General features: G+C 37.5%; 1 protein-coding gene across 2 annotated transcripts in view; it reads left to right on the top strand.

The window, feature by feature from the left end:
• The window catches only part of ADRA1A (adrenoceptor alpha 1A), a 41,453-nt gene extending 25,127 nt beyond the window's left edge, over positions 1-16,326 (top strand). For both annotated transcript variants that reach the window (XM_032229315.1, XM_032229314.1), the window contains exon 4: positions 15,335-16,326. In XM_032229315.1, the coding sequence (XP_032085206.1) occupies positions 15,335-15,852 (518 nt within the window). In that variant the 3' untranslated portion in view covers positions 15,853-16,326. The remainder of the gene's footprint in view (positions 1-15,334) is intronic.
• Positions 16,327-18,872: the final 2,546 nt, after the last annotated feature.

Here is an 18,872-nt window from a genome sequence, read left to right as displayed (position 1 = left end):
ATGTGCACATTTTATGAGGATACCTCCTACAGATGTACACAGACTTCGCTGCAAAATCCACTGATGTGCAAAGTTCAAAAGAATGCTAAATTTCCATGTAGGTTGGTTCAAAGATACAAAATTAGGTACATTAATTCAAGTGCATCTCCCCATCTCTGTTTACCCTCACCTGCCTTCTTTCTCTCTCTTTCCTTCCAGGAGTCAACAAAACTGATATCAGAAGCAAAAAATGCTAATAGCAATTTATCAGACAAGTAACAGATGATCAGGGAACATGCATTTGTAAAACACATTAAAACACCCCATGAAAGAAGGACAAAAACACTGAGGTTACAAAACTGTACTAATAACTTTGTAGTCTTCTTATTTCTTACTTCTTATCAAAATCAGAGGATTAGAAAAGAGGAGAAAGGAGAACTATATCATTGGCAAAGGAGACAGAGGTTAACACAATGACAAAACAGCCACTATCCTAAAAATAATTTATTTAATTATTTATTTAATTAGCTTGTATGCCGCCCACTCTCGGAAGACTCGGGGCAGCTTACAAATAAAAAGGGAAGGAGGGGATATAAAAAATAAAAAACAACAATTTAAAAATTCAACAACATTCATAACTTAGGATGGGGCTGGATAATTCAACAGCCCCAGGCCTGCCGGAACAGCCAACTCTTGCTCGCTTTGCGGAAGGCCGGAAGGGTAGTGAGGGTCCGGATCTCAACAGGGAGATCGTTCCATAGGGTCGGAGCAGCTACAGAGAAGGCCCTCCCCCAGGGGGTCGCCAGCCGACATTGGCCGGCAGATGGAATCCGGAGGAGGCCTAGTCTGTGCGATCTAATAGGTCTCTGGGAGGTAACTGGCAGGAGGCGGTCTCTCAGGTAGCCAGGTCTGATACCATGTAGAGCTTTAAAAGTAACGACTAGCACCTTGAAGCGTGTCCGGAGACCAATGGGAAGCCAGTGCAGCTCGCGGAGGATAGGTGTAACGTGGGCGTACCTAGGTGCACCCACAATCGCTCGCGCGGCTGCATTCTGGACTAGCTGAAGTCTTCGAACACTCTTCAGGGGCAGCCCCATGTAGAGCGCATTACAGTAATCCAGTCTTGAGGTGACGAGGGCGTGAGTGACTATCTGAAGGGCCTCCCGGTCCATATAGGGTCGCAATTGATGCACCAGGCGAAGGCCCCTCTGGTCACAGCCGACAGATGATGTTCTAGTGGCAGCTGCGGATCCAGGAGGACTCCCAAATTGCGAGCCCTCTCTGTGGGGCGTATAATTTCACCCCTCAGGCTAAGAGATGGAATAGCTGGACCATCCTTGGGAGGGAGCATCAATAGCCACTCAGTCTTGTCGGGATTGAGTGCAAGCTTGTTCGTTCCCATCCAGACCCTCCAAATAATGGAGAAAAACATTTCATTTTTATCTTATAGTCACTATTCTTCAAAGTAGCTTGGTGCCACATTGTTGATATCAGTTGAGATGTTATCTCTTTCATGAAAATATGGACAAAATTACTGCATTGGAGAACATTTTTTGCCAAAAAAAAATGCAGATTGTAGCTAGTGGTTTTGGAGAAATGTAATCTAAAATACAAATTCACAAAAATGAAGAGACCTAAACAAAATCAAGCAGAATTCCTGCCACTAAGTTGGCAGAACAAACCCAATAGTAAGAATTGGTTTACTGCTTGTATGAAATAAGCCTTGAGTTAAATACATTAAAAAGCAGTTAGAGGGTAGTTATTGTCAAGATATGATTAAACTACAACTCATGGCATCCTTCACCATTGGACATGGATATCAATTATGGAAAAGAGTTTATGATAGGTATAAGCTAATGCCAATTAATGTAAAATTTATTTGCTCTTTTATTTGTATATTTATTTAATGCATTCATTAATACATTTGTAATACAAAATGTATTTAATAAACCCCGTGTACAATAAAAAAATAGCAATGAAAGCAATCCCATTGAATGTATTTATTAATACATTCAAACCAGTGACAAAATCTGGAATCACAATTGAGAAAATCATTGCACTACTTTATAAAATTTCAGAAAGGAAAAGAAAGGAAAGGAAGATTACAAATGGGAGGTAGAATTCTTTACATGTTCATTAATTCTACTTTTCCACTGCACCTCCAAAAGTGTGTACCTCAAAATTCACTTTTCAGTGAACAGCACAAGAGCTTATAGTGTTATGCAAGTATTTGAAACTTCCTTTCACTATTGTACCAAAAGATTGGGAAATGTGCCATCACAATTTTTAACAAACTTGGCATTATCTCAGGATTTCACTTCAAGTTTGCCAAAAGTTGCAGCAAAATTGAATTACTGGGGGAAATTTTCTCCCACATCTAAATCTGAATGATTTAATAAATCATTTTCTGTGTTGCCTCTTGTTTACCTCGTGTGCAATACATTTGAAGAAGGAAAGCTAAGAGGAAAATATTTGTACTTTGTTGCTACAGAGAATTAATACTGATGTGTTAAAAGCTTTTTTTTTTTTTTAGTACTGGCTCCAACTATTTCTTCTATTATTTTCCATCAACATCATCTTTCCAGTTATCTTAACCTCCAATTCACACCAAACACAAACGTTGCACAGGATTGATATATCATTTTAGTCATTACTGTTTGTGTTAGCTTAGGTCCCATTAGTCATTTTTCAACTATAACTATTTTAATCAGCAGGATTTTGATGGCTCCTCCTCCACTGCAGTCATAAGTAAAGATGATCTCTCTCATGTTAAAACACTACATAATTCTAGTGAAATCTTATCATGAAGAAAGAGAAAGAAGCAAAGAATTATACAGTTCTGTAATAACCATCAAAACCTGTACAATAAAAAATAGCAATCAAAGTAATCCCATTGAATTGATTGAATTTAATGGATTTTTAATGTAGAGGATGGTATATATTGATCTGCACCTAAGCTACAGATATGAGTCCAATGAATTGAGAATTATAATATGCCAATGAGCACAATCCTCTCGCTTGCTATTGCCCACACAAACACACAAATATGGTCAATTCAACATAGTTATTTATTTGTTTCTTTGTTTGTTTTATTTGTAAAATTTATTGGCTGTCCATCTTACCACAGGGTAACTCTTAATTTTACAATCTTAAAATTAAATACTAGTAATCAGTAACTTAAGCAAAGTGTGTAGGGTCATAGGCCTTAGTTCAAACTATAGCAACATATTCTTTATTATCAACAAGCAATGAATACAAAATCCCATACTAGTGAGACAATTCCCTAACTATTCTGCTTTTAAGTAGTCAGCTAATGTTTTTAGGGTAGCTATACATTAAGGAATCCTAGTTTCATTATCTTATAAGGAAGAGAAAAAATGGTGGATTTGGTTTATGAAGAATGAATTATTTCTATCACGCAGCTAAAGAACTGAAAGCAATAATAGGCAAATCTATCTGGGCTTAGCCACGAACGCAAAATCTACTGCCAAACAGATTGGGTCAACCTACTTTGAAATCTTTAATCTTTAAAACCCAGGCATGGTGAAAATAAACCACATTACTTACATACATAACTCTTTCATTAGTGGTGGACTTCTTTTTTAAGGACATTTAAGAATCTGTGCAAACTGTCATCTGGGCTTTATAAATTGATGGGAAATTAGAACAAGGGAATATGCAGTCAACAACAACAACCAACCAACCAAAGTAAAGTTGACAGTTTGCCAATATTTGATAACAACCTTAGGAGAAAACATCTGAGAATATTTGATAACAAAGCTGCAATAAAAAAGCCCGAAATAAATTCTGCATTATCACGGAAATGCAGTACAGTAACTCTGTTTCCTATATTGAAAATGGATTCCCTGAATCTGTTAAAAATAACAACATCTGTAAAAGAGGCAAATATTCAAAGTCAGATACCCTGAGTACTAAAGATAAATTATCAGCCAGAGGCTTAGGCCCTGGATGAGCTTTTTATAGACCAAACAGCTGTCCCCAGAATTCACTGGAATATTAAAATCTTTGAACACCATTTTTATCAGCCATCTCTCTTCTTGCTAGATTACAACATGGCAAAAACAAGAAGGGGGTGTTTACTGCTGAATCCTTGCCAAGTCTTCATTCCCATAGGATTTCGTCTTTAAGTCAGTTTAGTGAATATATTTCAGTATAAAGAGAAGTGTTGACAGATTTTTTTTCCACTTAGAAAACAAAATAACATGGAAATTACTCCAGCTGTTTTATAACAAACATGGTCACTTGTTGAAAGGTATAACAATGGGGGAGTTTATACTGGATTTAGCTAGCTAACCATTTTCACCAACACAGGCAATGGATTGTATCAACCCTTCAAGATAGGACTTGTTAGGAAACAGTTTACACAATATTGTCAGGATTATTAAATTAGAACTCAATCTTGAAAGCTTGGCTGTGCCTTCCCCATCCTCCCTCTTATATACCAGGGTATTCAGATAAGACAATCTGAGCTTCTTTCTAGTACATTCTCTGTTTAAATCATGCTTCTGTTTTGTAACCATTCCTCCAAATTTCTCCAAGGTCACCTCCATGGCCCGATTTCTACAAGTAGGAATGTGAAAGAGATCGATTAAAATCTAGAAAGACTTTTAATGAAAAGAAGGACTAGGGGTGACATGATAGCAGTCTTCCAATATCTCAGGGGTTGCCACAAAGAAGAGGGAGTCAAGTTATTCTCCAAAGCACCTGAAGGCAGGACAAGAAGCAATGGGTAGAAACTAATCAAGGAGAGAACTAAGGAAAAATTCCCTGACTGAGAACAATTAATCAGTGGAACAGCTTGCCTCCAGAAGTTGTGAATGCTTCAACACTGGAGATTTTCAAGAAGAGATTGGACAACCATATGTCTGAAGTGGCATAGGGTTTCCTGCCTCAGCAGGGGTCGGACTAGAAGAGCTCCAAGGTCCCTTCCAATTTTGTTATTCTGTTTTTCTGACTTTGCTTCCCTAGGCATTACTTAATAAATTTGCTGGGAAAGGTTGGTTCATCCCATAGTCCTACCAGTAAAGTATGAAATGGAAAATGAAGCTTGGACATCATTGAACAGGGTGTCACCAAGCAACTTTTTAAACTTTCTCCAGCGCAATGTATTTAACATAGGTTAAATTTAACTGCCCTGATTTCTTATGATCTTAGCCAACGAGCATGCTTATTCAGAGATTGTGGAAACCAAATATATCTGGTAGCCATAAGATTAGTAAAGGTTATTACAACTTGTACTCATTTTACTTTGTGAAGTCAGGAAGCATTGACTTTTTAATGCCTAATTACTGCTTTGAAGTTGACACCTGATCACCAACTGATCCCTTGGGCCAGATCCAACTGTTTGAAGAGTATAATTTTTCAGAGGTCAGAATGCCTGCATATTGGCTCATTACAATAGGGATAAAGGGCTTCAGTTCCTGGAAGACAAAATATCTGGCAAGGTGTCATTGTATTAAAGAAGTCAGGCCATCTGTTGGCCCACCAACAGGGAAAATGAAGATATTGTGTTTCCTCAAAGCAGATTCTGCCAACTCATAGAAATCCCATTAGGATACGCCCCAAATGTCAATTATTTTACATTGTGTTTTTAAAATTCACATTTATCTGCCTTTTCTGACCAAGGATTTTCTGCACTCTGAAGGACAGAATTAGTTCATCACTCCCCCTTTCTGATTTTAAGGGCCAGATTACACAATCCACAGAGATCAAATTGTAAAACTTTCTCAGGATCATTTCACTCCTAAACTGCAGATTGTGGGGCAATTAATATCCTAAAATGTTCCCACTAGGAAAAGCCAAAGTATCTCTGCATGTAGAAAAACAACACTTATTTCTGTCTTTGATGATCTATTGGTTTTAGTTATTCTTTTTGAGTAATCCATCAAGACAGCATTTGTTATTGAGTGAAACTACTTTCTGTTGTGCATTTGTCTTTGTGGAACCATCTGTATTGGAGCCTTCCCTCCATCTGTTTAGTGAAAAGTTAAATTTTATTTTGTAGGTTTCTGCTAGAAATAAGAACACTGATGTCTATGGAGATTCTCAGTCATCCAGGTCATGACTGTCTCAAATGTGCTTTTTCGAAAGGCACCTGAACTTTTTTTCCTTTGTTTTTTCTTGAAAAAGGACAAGGGTGGAGGAGATTCCTGTCAGAACTAAACCTCCCATCTCCCCCACCACCCTACCAGAACCAAAGAAGCTTCTTTGGTGAGAAGTGAAATGTCTTTGAGGAAAACCAAAGAAAGTCCAGTTGCCTTTTGAAAAACCACCTTTGAGACAAGAACATTGATCTAACTATTGAAAGTGGGGGTGTCAAGTCCTTTTGAACATATCAGAGGCATAACAAAAATTATCCCCTAGGACAAAATTATTCACTGATTCACAAATGGTTACTGTGATAAACATTATTAGTCATAAAGGACCCATTTTTAAGAAAATAACCAATTGAGTTTCCTCCCAACAACTTTCTGTACCCCATTGTTCCAAAATTCCTCACCTCTCCAACTTTAACTTCCTTTCTTACAGGGTAATGCTAGTCAAATAGCATATACCCATCCATGGTTTTTATTTTATTTTGTAAGTCTGGCCCATATGACATCTAACCATTTTTTTTTTCAAAAAGACAACAACATTAGAGGTTTGTGGTTCATTTTGTGATATGCCTGTTTCTCCATTTATTTATTTATATGTAGGTATGTATGTATGTATGTATGTATCAATTTTAAAAAGTGCAGCAGAACAACAGACTCAACTGAATATTCTTGATAACTTTGCAACATTTTTTCGAAAGTAGGATTGTTTTGATGCAGGGATTTGGCAGGGTTATCTGATGTTCAGAAGTTCTTTTGTTATTGAACAATAAGATAATTAAAGTTTCTGGATATGAACATCAGAATCCAATCAGGAATGCTAGTTTACATGCATTACATTTTTAAAAATCCTAGACTCACCTGCAGGCATCATCAACATCAACACAGGTAATGTTTAAAAAAACTTTTGAGTTTTTGAAAATAAAAAATGATATTTCAGTTAAAGACCATTTAACCTTTACATTTCCATAGACTCAATATTCTGTCTAAATGGCAGGTTTAGACCTATTTGCAAAATCTATCTAGCTATCAGAGTATACAGTGCTGAAAAAAATGACAAATTAATATTGGCATATTTTATTTATTTAGTTTGTTTGTCAAACATGTACAAGATAACAGGTATAAGCATAAATGTAAGTATGAACACAGTAAATTGGTATGAAAAAATGGAGATACTAGGACAGGGATGTTAGGCACACTGGTGCGCTTATGCATGGCCCTTAAAGACCTCTTAGGAATGGGGTGAGGTCAACAGTAGACAGTCTAAGATTAAAGTTATGGGGTTTGGGGAAGAAACCACAGAGTCAGGTAGTGCATTCTAGGCATTGACAACTCTGTTGCTGAAGTCGTATTTTCTGCAATTGTGTTTGGAGCGGTTTACATTGAGTTTGTATCTATTGTTTGCTCATGGATTATTGTGGTTGAAGCTGAAGTAGTCATTGACAGGTAGAACGTTCTAGCAGATAATTTTGTGAACTACACTTAGGTCAGACCATAGATGGCATAGCTTTAGGTTTTCCAAGCCCAAATTTTTAAGCCTGGTGACATAGGGTATTCTGTTGTGAGTAGAGCAATGGAGTACTCTTCTCATGAAATACCTCTGAACTCTCTCAATTGTATTAATATCCAATATACAGTGCTGATTCCAGGCAGACGAGCTGTATTCGAGAATTGGTCGATCAAAGGTTTTGTATGTCCTAGTTTGCAGTACAATATTACCGGAGAAGAAGCTTCACAAGATTAGGTTAACAACTCTTAATGCCTTTTTTGGCACTGGTGTGGTTTTGGAAGTGAGCTGTGGGGTTTAGATCGTTTGAGACGTGTACTCCAAGGTCCTTGACAGAGTGAGGGTCGTCTACAAGGTTGTGTCCACTCAGCTTGTATTTTGTGTTCTGATTTTTTGCCAATGTGTAAGACAGAGCATTTGTTGGTTGAGATTTGGAGTTGTGTGTGTGTGTGTGTGTGTGTGTGTGTGTTAGATATATAGATAGAGATAGAGATAGAGATAGAGATAGAGATAGAGATAGAGATAGAGATAGAGATAGAGAGATAGAGATAGAGATAGAGAGATAGAGAGATAGAGAGATAGAGATAGAGATAGAGATAGAGATAGAGAGAGATAGAGATAGAGATAGAGATAGAGATAGAGATAGATATAAATATAGATATTATATAAAATGTGTGTGTGTGTGTGTGTTTTATTTGTGCTGATAAATAAATAAAGGGAGATTAGTATAGATCTATTTCAAGCTATTTAGCTCTCATCAGCTAGCCATACCCTTACTGGGATTCGAACCTGTGCTGTATTGCATCTTAGGCAAATGCCTTAGCCATTAAGCCACAGGTCTCCTCCTTATCAGCTGATATATATATATACACACAAACACACACACACACACACAGAGAGAGAGAGAGAGAGAGAGAGAGAGAGAGAGAGAGAGAGAGAGAGAGAGAGAAGAGGGGGGAGAAAGAGACAGACAGACAGATCCTAGTTTGGTTTAATTCAATGACTAATAATATTAAGTAATAGTTGTTAAAGGAAACACTAGAGTTATGTAAATATACAATTCTGAGATTCAATCTGAAAATGAAGTTGATTCAAAAAGTTAAATCAAATATTTTTACATTGAGACAATTTGAATGAGAGTCTATGTGTATAGAAATATCTGTTCCCAAAATGATTTGGAAATATAAATCTATTCAATTGGAATGTCCAAATGAAATTGAGTTAATGTTCTGAATTGGTTTAAATCGGATACATATCTTTGGTCTGATTATTTACACAGGACTTCTGACTAAGAGATTATAATCTAAATTTATAGTTTGGAATAAGAGAAACCATCTGGCAAAATAATAATAATTCATCAGGAAACAGCCAAGACAGAAACAGAAGAATTGTACAAAGTGTAACCAGTGTAGTAACTAAACAGATTGTTAAAAAGGAAAATATTGATTGGATGAACCTTCTCAAATATAACCCCGTTATAATACTTAAACATCATCTGAAATAAGCATATTCTATCTTTCCCTGATATTTGAAACTTCCAGGTTACAATAATTATTGTTTCTTCTTGATGGTGGTGATAATGGCTACTGGAACAAACCCCAATGATATCAAATGTTGCTTCTAGATGAGATGAGCGTCATATAAATCTAATAAGTAAAATGACACATATGTGTGCTGACTTCATAATTACCATAATTCTGCACATGCATATATGACACAGGTATACAAGTCATGGCATTGATGTGACAGTATTATGACACATATGTCACTACTGATATATACTTACCATATTTTTCAGAGTATAAGATGCTCCAAAGTATAAGACACACCTCGCTTTTGGGGAGGAAAACAAGGGGGGGGGGGGAATTTGCCTCTGCTGCCCAGCAATGTACCTCCTTGCAGCAAACAGCACAGACGATATACATTGTTTGTGGTGTTACATTTCAGACTATACTTGTACAGATGTTGTAAAAATTGGTGTGGCTTTCTGGGAGTATATGTTATTCTCTGCTGCTTAAAAGAAGATACAATAGCACTGGGTCTCTTCAGAGCAAGCATTTATTTTAAAAAGTTTCTTCATTTTGTTAAGTCGTCTAGAACAATAATAAAGCAGCCTTTAAAAAATAAGTCTAATAATTTTGAATATTTATAGTTATTGACTTACCTCCTTGCAGCAAACAGCCTCTTTCAGTTTAGCTTGATTAGTGCAAGAAAAAAAAAATCTGCCTCCCAGCAATTTGCCTCCTTGCGGCAAATGGCAAGTTTCACTTTCAATTTCAGTTTCAGCAAGGGGCTCCCAATGATCAACTGTTTCAGAGTGCAGAGATTGCCATAGCCTATTGCCGCCTCTGCAAGCCACATTTTCCCATTTGCTGCAAGGAGATAAATTGCTGGGAGGCAGAGGCCAAAGGGTGGGGGCCGGTGGGTGGACAGGACTACATTCAATATATAAGACACACCCCAATTTTCACCCTTTTAGGTGGGGAAGGTGCACCTTATATTCTGAAAAATACGGTAATATACTTATTATATGTTAATGTACTTAGACATAAGACATACTGTTTATTTACCCATGTAGTATTACTGTTATCCTTCTCATCTTTTCTACTACTATTACTGGTATCACTGTTATGATTACTATTACTTTGTTGTTTTGTATGTATACTGCACCAGAGACAAAATCCTTGTGTGTTTAAGCACACCTGGCCAAATAAAGTATCCTATTCTTTTTGATAGAATAACAGACTTGGAAGGGACCTTGGAGGTCTTCTAGTCCAACCCCCTGCTTAGGCAGGAAACCCTACACCACTTCAGACAAATGGGCATCCAACATCTTCTTAAAAACGTCCATTCTATTCTATGATACTTGTGTTTGCCTCCCTGAAGACATTCAAGGATGGTGGGAGTTTTAGTCCATAGCATATAAAAGATGCTACTTTGGAGAATGCTGCAAAAACCTTGTTTTATAAGATGCAAATCATCCAAAGTGCTCTCTCTCTCTTTTTCAAAGATGTAATCAAAATGTTTGATACACCTGTCAGCTTTGTCTTTGCTTACATGAAGGTAGAATGGCACTGTTATTAAGGGACGGGATGGCAGCTTGCTAATTTTGCATTAAGAAAAAGCTGAAATCATTTTTTCTGATCAAAGTTACTTTACCTCTAGCTATCTTCCCTACCCACCCACCCACCCACTCATCCACCCCTGCTAAAGAATCTGAAAGACTGCCTTGGCTCTGTGCCATTTTGCTTTCCACATTATAATTACTTCAACAAGAGAGTGCCTTCCTCTTCTTTCAGTGTTGGAGTTAGAAGCTGCCCTTGAGCACTCATCGCAAAGCCTCAGGCAGAAACTAAGATAATATAACAGTATTTTAAAAGGGGGGTTGCAGGTGGGGGGAATAAATCACCATGGAGAAGATCATACTTAACTTAGGTGAAGATCCAAGTTTTGCTCTTACCATTCAGGCTAAAAAATTTCAAGATTGCATAGCTAATAAACATCTAATTTCTTGGTGTTGACCTTGATGAGTTCATGTGCTGCTTAAATATAAAACTATTTTCTATTGCATGGCCACCAACTTTTGGGACACCAGAGACCAGTTCCCTGGAGAGAGGTTCTTCTGCAGATGCAGGGAGGTGTGATTTTGCATCACAGAGATGGGGCTTCCCTGGTTTCTGGCATGCCATGGCCCAGTGCCATGGTTCTATTGCATTTATAGTTTCTAATACTGCATATTAGATACAATAAAAACAAATGGGTCCTATTGTCCCTATTTATTTTTATTCATTTCTTTTTTTCATGTCCATGTTTATATTTATACCTGCTATTTTGTACATGTTTGACAAACTTATATATGTTGCATTTTAGCACAAATGCAACACAAAAGTAACAAAGGCAACATTAAAAAATGGCTTTCTGCCTGGATGGCTCCTAGGGTGAGCCGAAAGACAGAAAAGGGAAGCAGTATGCTCCCTCCCATATTTGCCTATGTACTGTATACAGTACTGTATACTATACTGTACTGCATACAGTATGCCATATGCTCCCTCCCATATTTGGGCATACCAGGGGTTGTGACATAATATATATCTATATCTATATCTATATCTATATCTATATCTATATCTATATCTATATCTATATCTATATCTATATCTATATCTATATCTATATCTATATCTATATCTATCTAATCTATCTATATCTATATATCTATCTTTATCTCTATCTCTATCTCTATCTATCTCTATCTCTATCTCTCTATCTCTCTTTACACACACACACACACACACACTTGTCACATATGCCACTGAGTACACAATTTTATGTAAGCCTCTAATTGTAGGAGATGAGCAAGCAGAGCCCGAGGGAGGGGTCTAATGCATCGTACGTCATGAGTTCTTGCACACCCACAAGAGATCTATGTCCAGCCCACCTTTAATGTCTTTATTCCCACTTATTCCTTTTGACCGCTACTAGGTCAGACTTTTATAGAGAATTTAAGATTGCACAAAACCTTTAAGCTCATTTCAACTGCTTGAATCTCCTGAGGCACTTGACAAGAATATGCTTTGAAATTAGTCCTCATGCATAAATCATGCTTTGTGACCAATTGCTGGATTAATGCAATATACCTAACTTGGTTACTGAATTAACACATTTTTCTCCCTTTACAAACATTACATCATGAATTAGCTAAAGACTTTGGGCTCACACACCATACTAAGCTACAAAATAAAATAAAAAGTCGACAAGATTAAAACTTAGCCCACACGCAGACTTTGACCAGTTTAAGCATATCATTAAACCATGAATGGTCATGGTGAACCATCCCTGTTGTGATTTTAATATTTTACAACAGTATTTTTCTGTTCTAGCGTTCTTTTAATAGAATTGTTAAAGAGATTGCCTGCAGCTTTTTGCATCAATCTGGGTAAGAAACCTGGGACAGATACATAACAAAATAAATAAGTTGTGGGATTTGAAAAAAATAAAATAAAAACTTACTGTGATGCAAAATGTAACATCCAGTTGATGACTCTAAGATAGCCGGGGATCAGTTCTCCAAACTATCTTCATTGATTTCCCATCTGTTTCTATTAACAATGATAATTTTACTCTTTAAATCCCTAATTCAGCCACCTGAGCTTTTCCAGACGTGGCTGAATAGCAACTCCCTAAATTCCACTGTCACTTAGCATGTTCTTGAAATATTACCTCTTGGCCTGTTTAGTACAGGAAAGCAATCCAGCATTTTAAGACCTAGATGAAATTAAATCACCATTTTTTCTGTTTATTTTGGCAAGCTACCAGCAACCAATTTCCATGAGTTTCATAGAAAGAAACTGATGAAAAAGTCCGGTTTGTACAGCGTAGAATGGAAAGAGGAAAATGGGTTTGAGTAACTGCAGATGTTCCTTAGAGTCTTTTAAAAAGGGGGATTGCAATTAGGAATCATTATTAATTTCCATTAGCAGCTCTCTAAAGTATCCTATATGCTGATTTAAACTTGAAGCAAAGAGGCTTTGGGAATGTCATTGTACAATGCTGAATTTTACCATTAATGTTGAAACTGAATAATCAATTAACCTGCATGGTGGGGGGGGGAGAGTCCCTTTTAAAAGCTGCTTTACAGAAGGCCTCTTAACTTTGTATTTAGTTTAATTATTCTAAGTGTTAACTACCCTTCTTGAAGAAACCATTTTAAGTAGATATCTCAGTTTCTGAATCCTGAAGATGCTTTCCACCTTTAACAACTTCAGGCCATCTGATCTATCTAAAACCTGGTCATTTTGTTTTCCCCCTCTCCCTTTTTATTTGCTTTAAACTAATAAAAAGTCTAATAATTCAGCTACTGATTTCAATATCTGTCCTGTGTATTTGAGATACGAAGAGCCATTAAAGCTGAGTGTTGAGCAAAGTCATTACCACGCTAGATCTCTTCTGCTGTGCTCTGCAAGTATATTGCTCTCCTTGTAATATAATACTGTTTGATAAATGTTATTCCAAATCCATGACCTAGGACACATCTAGTCTGATTGATCCAAAAGGCCATTTTAACATCTTTTCCTCCAGTCTAGGAGGCATTTCTGAAATATTAGCTTCCTCTGAATAGCTTCAGTAACAAAATGCTGGTTGTTACCAAACCTTTATTGCAGGACAAGTTAAGATGTGGGGATTAGTGGCCATGCCTCTCCTCACACCAGTGTCTCAACATCAAGCAATCTTAGCCAGGTTGATTGATAGTGCCACGCTGCTTCAGGTTCTCTCTTCCACCAACAACCCAATGGATCACCCACAAAGCCTGATCTTCCATCACTGTCATCCCCATTTCACAGATGAGATATTGCAGATGATTCATGCAATTGGGCAGGATCTCAGAAGCACAGGCTGCCTGTGATGGGTAGGAAGAAAATAAGCAGGTCTTGTAGCATGTACGTGATCTAAAATTACCTCCAGCCAATTCAGCTTCTTTCGAACTCATATTCATGTTTCCCTTCCAGGTCTCTTGACTGTTCTGCTGATAGATGGGTTGATTCATTGCACAGGGAGAGCAGCCCACAGGGTGGACTTTAAATGGAAATAATCCTCTGAAATAAAGGTGGTCTCTACCACACAATATCATGTTGGTTTGCTATAAATGATTCCCATAGATCCAACTAGCTCTTTTTAGTATTGTTGCCTAAGACTTCTATAGGATGCTTTGACTATAAGAGCCGAGGTGGCATGGTGGTTAGAGTGCAGTACTGCAGGCTACTTCAGCTGACTCCTAGCTGCAGCAAATCTCACCAGCTCAAGGCGAGCCTTCCATCCTTCCAAGGTGGATAAAACAAGGACTCAGATTCTGGGGGGAAAGATGTTGATTCTGTAAACCACTTAGAGAGGTCTGTAAAAGCACTATGAAGCAATATATAAGTCTAACTGCTATTGTTATTGCTATCTGAAGTAGAATGATGCTTGCTTTGTAATATCAGTACTTGTACAATGAGCACGATTCAGGCATGAGAGGCTCTATAGCCAAAATTTGCAATGAGGATGGTTTCTATTTCATTTGGATTAAGTTTAATTATGTGCAACAAAGGCATAATGATTATGTGCACCTTGTTCCCTGATCCCAGGTAATCTCATTAAATAAGGTTAATGTGCGTTTTGCTTCTTTGCAAGGGCCACCATATGAAAAATTGATCCTGCCTCTAAACAAATAAAAAGAATAAAACAGACTAAAATTCAGACCGAATTAAGTCTTTCAGAATTCTATGGATTTCAGTATTTCAACCTCTCCTGGCAAAATAAACAGGGACTTAAAACATTTAGCTGGACTTTTTTTTACATTATGTTCTGAAATAGTTTTTCAATTCCAATAGAAGAGAATATCTGTAGCTCCATGGAGTCCTTGGTGGTCTCTGAGCTTGGTTATTTTCTGGCAGATGTTTCATTGCCCAACTAAATAACATCATCACTGTACACTCCACAACTACATAAGTCACAGTGCACACTGATGATGTTACATGGTCAGGTAATGAAATGTTTGCAACCAAACAACCAAACACAGAGAGCACCAAGGACTCCAGATATGCTTTCTTGCCCAGAGATTACCTCAGTTACGATGATTCATAATTAAAAACTTTGGGGAAAAGATATTCACTTTCTTTGATTTCTTACCCCTTGATCCTCTGAAGTTGCTTTTTTATAAATCCATTAAAATTCTTTTTTTGCTTTGTTTGCATTTCAGGTTCTTTCTTTCCTGACAGCAAGCCCTCGGAAACCATTTTTAAAATTGCCTTTTGGCTTGGGTATCTAAACAGTTGCATCAACCCCATCATTTACCCTTGTTCGAGTCAAGAGTTTAAAAAAGCATTCCAAAATGTCCTAAGAGCCCGGTGTCTCCACAGGAGGTATTCCTCCAACAAATATTCCCTGAACTTCACCCACAATCACCCAAGCAGCCATGTTCCTGAAGCTGACAAAGATATTGTCCGGATACCTGTCGGCACTGGAGAACACTTCTATAAGATTTCCAAATCGGATGGCGTGTGTGAATGGAAACTTTTTTCAGCCATGCAAAGCATGTCAACCAAGAGCAATGCTCTGAAAGAGAGCCCCAGCTGCTCTACGGCCAAAGTGAAGAGCAAAGGCCTCCTGAGAGAGTGCTGCTGTGCAAACACCTCAGGAGAAAACCCAAAGGACCAGCAAATACCCACCATTAAAATACATACTGTCTCCATCAGTGAAAATGGAGAAGATGTTTAAAGACCTTCCATTATTTTGATGGGAGTTCTGAAGTTTTACAGTGTGTTTTCATAGTTTTCTGCACTGGCGAGTCGATCACAAAAGGTTTCAATGGGTCACAACAGGAAGGCAAATAAAGCCTAGATCAGGTCAAACTCTGTAGAGATGGAAACCATGGGAAGACTTCCATCCATGCTGTTCCATTGGATTCTGTGAGGAGTAGTACGGGGGTCCCTGTGGGGCTGGACGCCTTCAAATTATTCAGATTTGATTTCTTGTTCTTTTAAAGGTTTTTATTGTATCCTGTTGTTTTAATTCAAGTTATCTAGCCTTTCTTTTTTTAATGATCAGTGGCGTAAAAACATCCTTGAAATATATCCTACAACAGAGAACCATTAATATATGTTCCAGCTTTCATTGCAAATGCTTTTCTTGAGTGGTCAGCTCTTTTTTTTTATTACTCTGCATTGTGAAGATAAATTTGACAAGGCTGCAGTGCAAGCTAATAGACAAATTTGAGAGAGAGGGATATGACAGGAAGGTTCTTAACTTAACCCTCACCTTTTTATTAATGGAATGATTGTGGTTCTGTGACATTGTGAGTATCATAAAGGCTCAATTGATGCAATGGGAGCTTATATCTAAGCCGTGACTCCAGTTTTTACTTTTTAAAGTTTGAATATAGCTGTCTTTCCCCAATAGGCTTAGCTATGCTGCTGAGTTGTATTGAGTTAATGCCGATTTAATTTATGCCTTCCCAACAAGAATGCTGAGAACTATAATGCATTTTGAGTGTTCAAAATTGTCTTTTTCTACCTTAGACCTTAGGGTAGCTTTGGCAAAAGAGGATTAGTATTAAATTTGTTAATATTTGTAGTATAGCTAGGGCACAGAGCTTTCTTTCAATTGACTTTAGCTACCATAAATTAAATTGCTTTGCTTGAGATTACCAAACCATAAATCAATCCTCTACAAATTGGATGAAATCATTCATCTGTCAGTTATTTATTTTCTATGAGATATTTTCCTCATGAGTATACTATTAAAAAAAGGAATGCAATGCTTTCTTGTTAATCCAGAATATTTGAATTTGGTTTATAGTTCGAAACCAACCAGGAAATCATGGCAATGCAAAATTTTGAATGTTTTCAAATTTATGAATGGACCCCAGTACAATAAAAACCTCATTGTCTTCTATTAGTTTCAGCATTGGAAAATTATCCTCGTTCATAAAGAGTTGCATAGAATATTCCTCAACACTCAGATTAATGAGAAATCCTCAACTCTTGGCAGGCTCATGTATTTATATTTCACACATTGCCTCCTGGAAAATCAAGTGATGACTGAAAAGGTAATGGGGCCATTAGAAATTAAAACAGAGTGGATTGGATCTAGGCAAATTTAGTAACAGACTACAGTCAGTACTACGTCTTGGCTTCAACTTAAGGTGTTGCTTAAACCCAGCCATAGTTTAGGGAAATGTATGAGCCAAGGGGCAATTTATTTTAATAATTACTTACTTACAGTGGTGGGTTCCGGATCCTGTTGCAACCGGTTTGTTGCAACAGGGCCTGGCATCCACCACATGTACGCTCGCAATGCACGTGCGTCCTTACCTCTTGCGACGCCTCTGCGAGCCTCCGCAACGCTCCAGCTGCTTGGCGAAGCGCCAAAGAGCTCAAATGCAGGTAAGGAGGACAGGCGGGCAGGTGGGCCCTCTGGAGCACCATATCAGAACAGTACCTGGTGCTCCCGGCAGGCACCGGTACACCCATACTGGGGCGTACCTCCTGCAACCCACCACTAACTTGGGAGCCACAGGTTTTGATAGGAAGAAACCAAAACTAACACGGCAATACCAGCAGTCTAAAACAATAATATATAGATCAGAATAACAGAGTTGAAAAGGACCTTGGAGGTCTTCTAGTCCAACCCCCTACTCAAGCAGGAGACCCAGTACCATTCCAGATATGTGGCTGTCCAGTCTCTTAAAAGATGGAGCATCCACAACTTCTAAAGGCAAGCATTTCTACTAGTTACAGTAATTGTTCCCTTTGTTAGGATATTTATCCTTAGTTCTAGATTGGTTCTCTCCTTGATTAGGATATTTCTGGATTCTTAGAACGTTAGGACCGTATAACAAGTGACACAGGGTTGGGAAATGCAATCTAAATTAATTTGAATCCAGCCAAACTATTTTTAATAAAATTACTCACACTGCCAGGACTAGTCAAGAAAAAATAAAACATGGAAGGATTGTCCCATGTGTGTTATCTATGTACATGCAAGCCTGAGGCTATTGTGCCCTATTATTTGGGATTGCGAAATCTTTTTTTTTTCCTGGTGACATCAATTTATTATCAATTAATGTTAATCCAAGATCCAAGGAAGTCAAAGAATGTTCTCATTTCTCAGCAATTTTCTATTGCTATAGTGTCAAAGGATTACATGGAATGAATTACCCAAAATAATCACAAGTTTAATAGGAATTAGCCTGCTGTCCTTTCTGCTATAGCCTCATCCTCCAGTTCTACTCTAGGTTATAAGCCAACTCTCAAGAGGAGATGAAATGGTACAATTTTTAAAAAGGAGACATCTTGTATCAAATAGAAAGGAAGTTCATGTTCTTAATTGTTTCTCAGGAAATAGCTATTGTAAAGATTTCCCAGGACCAAACTGGAATTGACTGAGTAGTAAGATTCACATGGGAAGTTTGCCCATGTTACATTCCTCTTTTATTTTATTTTTTTTCATTTAATTTTCCTGCACAATTCTTCTGATGCAAACCAAGCACAAAATACTTAGAAAGGGGATTTAAAAACTGCTTAAAACTTAGAATTTCCATTTTATTTTTATTTTTTTTCCACTCAGGTCATTACAGAATCACCTGGTGCTACTATTTTCATGCTGGGAAGATTTAGTATAGAATCTTCTTAATCAACTTTCTTGCTTGCCCGCAGTGCTAATTTGCTAGCAGGTGGGGTGAGAATGCTTCTAGACTTTATAAGATGGAAGAGCAAAATGTTGACTGTAGATATGGC

The sequence above is a fragment of the Thamnophis elegans genome, chromosome 13 (genome assembly GCF_009769535.1).
Source record: "Thamnophis elegans isolate rThaEle1 chromosome 13, rThaEle1.pri, whole genome shotgun sequence".
NCBI lineage: Eukaryota > Metazoa > Chordata > Lepidosauria > Squamata > Colubridae > Thamnophis > Thamnophis elegans.
Note: the sequence above shows the minus strand (reverse complement) of the source record. Positions and strands in the feature narration are given on the sequence as shown.